The sequence below is a fragment of the Buteo buteo genome, chromosome 7, assembly GCF_964188355.1.
Source record: "Buteo buteo chromosome 7, bButBut1.hap1.1, whole genome shotgun sequence".
NCBI lineage: Eukaryota > Metazoa > Chordata > Aves > Accipitriformes > Accipitridae > Buteo > Buteo buteo.
In genome coordinates, this window is record NC_134177.1 from 14,962,627 (window position 1) to 14,967,666 (window position 5,040).

Below are 5,040 nucleotides of genomic sequence, written 5' to 3' on the forward strand. Positions count from 1 at the left end.
CCGGCCACCACAGCCGGGCCCAGGCCGCCGCGTCCAGGCCGTCGCCCCGGCGGGCCGCGGCCCCCCACGGCGCAGCCCGCCCCGGGGCCGGCAGCCGGCGCCCCCCGAGGGGAGCGGGCGGGGCCGCGCCCGCCACGGGCGCCAATTAACCCGGTAATTAGCGCGGCGCTCCCCGAGGGCCGCCTCCGCCCCGCCGAAGTCCTCCTCCCGCCCCCACCCGCCCCCCCTCCGCGGGCGGTGCCCAAGGGGTTAACCGCGGCCGCCCGCCCGCCCGCCCGCCCCGCGCCATTGGCCGGCGGCCGCCGCGCGGCGCCCAGCCAATGGCCGGGCGCCGTCCACGAGCGGGGCCGCGTGCGGGCGGCGCCCATTGGCTGGGCGCGAGTGTGGGAACGGCGGCGGGGGACGTTTCACACGAGCCGCGCGCGTGCGGCGCGCGCTATAAGTAGGGGCGGCCAAGGGCGCGCGGCACCCGCGCCCCGCCGGCCCCGCCGCCGCCGCCGCCCCGCCGGCCTGGAGCGCGCGCCCGCCCGCCCCGCCGCCCCCGGCCCCCCCCCGCTGCCGCTGCTGCCGCGGCGGCGGCGCCTCTTCCGCGGCGGCGGGCGCTGCCGGCGCGGGCGCAGGATGCCGGCCGACCTGATGGAGAAGAGCAGCGCCTCGCCGGTGGCCGCCACCCCCGCCAGCGTCAACGCGACGCCCGACAAGCCGAAGACGGCGGCGGAGCACCGGAAGGTAAGGGCCGGCCGCGACCGGGCGGCGCCGGGACGGGCGGTGCCGTAAGGGAGACGGCGGCGCCGTGGGGAGACAGCGGCCGGGCGCTGACCGCCGCCTCTCTTGCAGTCTTCCAAGCCCATCATGGAGAAGCGGCGGCGGGCGCGCATCAACGAGAGCCTGGGGCAGCTGAAGACGCTCATCCTGGACGCGCTGAAGAAGGATGTAAGCGGGGGGGGACGGGGACACCCGGGGCGGGGGGCGCGGGGGGGACCGGCGCCGCTGCCGGGCCGGTCTGAGCCCCGCCTGTGCCCGCAGAGCTCGCGGCACTCCAAGCTGGAGAAGGCTGACATCCTGGAGATGACCGTCAAGCACCTGCGGAGCCTCCAGCGAGCCCAGATGACCGGTGAGTGCCGGGGGGGGGAAGCGGGGCTGGGGGGGCATCGCACTCCCTGCCTGCATCCTCGGTAGGGAGGATGACGGGGGCGCCCGGCTCCACGCCTGCATCCCCGGTGTTGGGGGGCGGTGAGGGGCACCGTGCTCTGTTCCTGTATCCCCAGCACAGGGGGGCTGTGGGGGGCACTGCGCTCTCCATCTGCATCCCCGGTACTGGGGGGGGCGGTGAGGGGCACCGTGCTCTCTACCTGTATCCCCAGCACAGGGGGGCACTGCGCTCTCCATCTGCATCCCTGGTACTGGAGGGCACTGGGAGGGCTGCGGTCCTGGCTTGGGTCCCCTCTGCTAGCAGAGCTGTGCTCCCCACCTGCCTCTCTTTTGGGGGGGGGGGGGGCGGGAAGCACGAGAGCTGCCGAAGGCACTGTGCTCCCAACCTGGATCCCCAGTGCTTAAGGGCACAGGAGGACTCTTGGGGGTTGTCTGTTCCCCACCTGGGTTCCTGGTGCCAGAGGGGCCGTGCTCTCCGTCCAGATCCTTGGCACCCAGGAGCACAAGACATGCTGCCAGAGGGGCCGCGCTCCCTGCCTGGATTCCCAGCTCGGAGGGGTTGCAGGACTCAACACCAGTAGGCTGCACGTTCCCATCCCCTGCAGAGCCGGCTGACCGCTGTGCGCCTCTCTCCCCCTGCAGCCGCACTGAGCACAGACCCCACGGTGCTGGGCAAGTACCGCGCCGGCTTCAGCGAGTGCATGAACGAGGTGACGCGGTTCCTCTCCACCTGCGAGGGCGTCAACACTGAGGTGCGCACCCGGCTCCTGGGCCACCTGGCCAGCTGCATGACCCAGATCAACGCCATGAACTACCCCGCGCCCCCCCCACCGCCCCCGCTGCCACCAGCCGCAGCCTTTGGGCCACCCCTGGTGCCGCCGGGCAGTGGCACAGGGCCGCTCCCAGGCATGCCCTGCAAGCCGGGCGCGGATGCAGCCAAGGTGTACGGTGGCTTCCAGCTGCTGCCAGCTTCCGATGGGCAGTTCGCCTTCCTCATCCCCAGCACCGCCTTTGCTCCCGGAGGTGCTGTGCTGCCCCTGTACGGCGGCCCACCCACAGCTGCCACTGCCGCCTCGCCGCCTGGCCCGCCACCCGGCACCGCCGACTCGGTCTGGAGACCCTGGTGAGGGTGGCGGGCACCGGACTGGACTGAGCACAGCACCCCGTGCTGCTGGCACGGCTGTATATAGGTTATATGTTCATATTGGATTGTGCCTTTGTACCATAGCACTCCCTCGACAGTGTTTCGTGTTTTACACGAGATCTTTTTTCTCCCTTCCCTCCCCTTCCTTACGTGACACCAAAGATTCGGGGTTTTTGGGTTTTTTTGGTTTTTTTTTTTGAATGCTCTTAAAATAAAAGTGTCTCTTCCATTTTGGAAGGCCTTTGGAGATAAGTTGGAGTGCTAGCATGTGTGCATAGGAGGGAGCCCAGCTCCTGGTTTGCCCCTGACTGCCTGTGGATCGTACTGCTCCAGGGCTGCCTTGTCCTGCTTTCCAGGCTGGAGCTGTCACTCAGACCCTTTGTCCCCTCTCTCTTCTTGTGAAATCACCTGGCCCCTCTCCCTGCCCCGGGGCAGATATAATTACTGCTTCCTTGGGAGCAGCTTGACTGATCAGACTTGTTAAAAAGAGCTTATGTTTGCAGAGCTGGTGGACGTGTTGAGGGAGGCACCTCTGCTCTGTTCCTGGCTCCTCAGGCTGACGGAGTGGAGTAGCCCAGGTAAAGCGAGACAGATTCAGCACAGAGCCTGACACCCTGGCTCCCAGTCTAGGCTGCCTGGGTGAGCCTCCTGCCTTGGACCTGGAGGGGCCCGCTCCCAGGCCGTGGTGTAAATTGCAAATGACTTCAGTCAGTTGATTTAGAGAGCGGTGCCTGCCAGCTTCTCGTGTTACAAAAACAGCGTCTCTCTGCAGGACAAGCCTGACACGAGTGCTCCTGTCTCCTGGCTGACAGACAGCAGCAGGCACTGGGCACCACCTCCACCTGGACTTAAAAGCACAGAACTGTTCCTGGCCCTGAGCACCAGCCAGGCTCTGCTTGATGATTAATGCTCTGCATGTGTTTTTGATAGAGTTGGGCATTTCCTTTGCTATTATATGGAAAACATGTGTCCGGGGGAGTGATGCGGGGCTGTGCGGACTATCTCTGTTAGCTGAGCAGCAGCTGACCCCTTTGACTTGGGGATGCCCCATTTCCAGGCAAGATGCAAGCCTTAGGTAGAGGTGAGCAGCAGCCTCAGGTTACAGCTTGCGTCGCCCTTCTTAACAAGTCCTAACTCAGAGCGGACAGCTTTAAAATGTGCCAGGATCCACTGGGGATTCCTTCCAAATCCTGCTGCAAAAGCTTGTTGGATTTTGTCCGGATCAGCCAGGTGCTTGACTGTATCCAGGTGCTGGGGAAATGAAAGCTGGGGAGAGTGCAAGACCAGACAGATTAAACCTGCTGGGGTTTGAATCCCTCCCCAGCTTTCACCCCTTCTCCCTGTATACAAATACATCCTCCTGATCTGAAAATAGTTCTTGGGATGGATTTTGGAGGGGGGGAGTGTCCAGGATCTCTCTCTGCAGGGTGTACTGATGAGGTTGGGGCTAGTGGCAGCTCTCTTTTAAAAGGGGCTGCAGGGGCTGATCTTGCTGGGTGATGCGAAAGAGCTTCCCCTTCTGTGTCTCCCAATGCCTTGCTGGCCTGCCTGCATTGCCACCCTCACGGTGGCATCTTGCAGCCAGGTTTTGTGTGCCAGGCTTGGGAATATTGGATTTGCTGTCCCTAGGCAGGTATGTGGCTGTATGGGCTGAGCCTGCCTTCCCTTACACCAGCCGTATTGTCACCTTGCTGTATTGGAGGTACCAAGGGCAGGACTGAGCCCACCTTCTGTTCAGAGAAGCGCTTGCAGGACCTGTTTGTCTGGCAATCTCATCAGACCAACTCCTGCTGCTGGATGGCCTGCATGGAGCTGATGCAGACTAGTAACATCACCTGTAAGAGCTGAGGCTGTTCCAGCTTAGCAGAGTCTTCCTTTTCTGCTGAAGCAGTTGGTTTGGAAAGTGCATTAGAAAAAAAAGGCTCTGCTGTAGGCTAATGGAGAACACATAGCAGATCCAGGAGTGAAAGACAAGACGAACCTATTTGCTAATGGAGTTTAAATAGCCTAGTATAAAGCAGATATGCCATGCTTGGACTGGTTTTTCCAAAGCTTTCTGTGTTTACTCTGTCCCACAGCCTGTTGACATGAGAGATCTGCTTGAGTTTGTGAGCTTTAAGGGGATCAGAGCAATTCCCAGGAGCCGTGCTCTTGATGCCAATTCACTGAGCCTGTGACAAATTGGGATGACAAATGCAGGCTGTGGGTCCATGGATCATTACGTGCAGGAGTTGCTCTTCAGGTGCCGCCAGTGCCTTCAAACTGGTGCCGTGGGGTGAGCAGGCAAGGGTAAGGGAGGGATGGGGAGTGCCAGGGAGGGGACAGGGCTGGGCTGCTGGATGGTGGCCTCTTGTTTGGCTGTGACCCTACATGGGGCTGTGCAGGACAGGTAGGAAAAGGGACTGGACTCGGTGCTGCCGGATGGGATGCAGCTCCCGTTGGCTTCCCTGGACACCCTGGTGAGCCCTGCCTGCCAGCCGAGAGGGCCCCGGGGAGGGCTGCAGCCGGGTCTGTCCCTCTCAGATTATCGTTCTTGGGCTTGTAAGCAGTCTGCCACAATGCGGTGCATGCGTTTGCAGCCCGGAGAGCACCAAGCTGGAGGGAGCGGTGCTCCATCCCTGCCTGCAGTGCACCTGCACGGGGGTCTGCGGGCAGGGGGCTTTGCCTGCCTCCCCCAGCACCCGGCCATGCCCCACCACCACCACGGGGACTGCATCCTCGGCTGCCCCCCGCATCCCTGCAGC

General features: G+C 63.5%; 1 protein-coding gene across 1 annotated transcript; it reads left to right on the forward strand.

The window, feature by feature from the left end:
• The first annotated feature begins 481 nt into the window (after positions 1 to 481).
• On the forward strand, positions 482 to 3,571 carry HES1 (hes family bHLH transcription factor 1). The gene is made up of 4 exons (XM_075033246.1): positions 482 to 729; positions 838 to 933; positions 1,027 to 1,114; positions 1,795 to 3,571. The coding sequence occupies exons 1-4, from the start codon at positions 622 to 624 to the stop codon at positions 2,277 to 2,279; spliced, it is 777 nt and encodes a 258-aa protein (XP_074889347.1). The 5' UTR covers positions 482 to 621; the 3' UTR covers positions 2,280 to 3,571.
• The last annotated feature ends 1,469 nt before the right edge of the window (positions 3,572 to 5,040 follow it).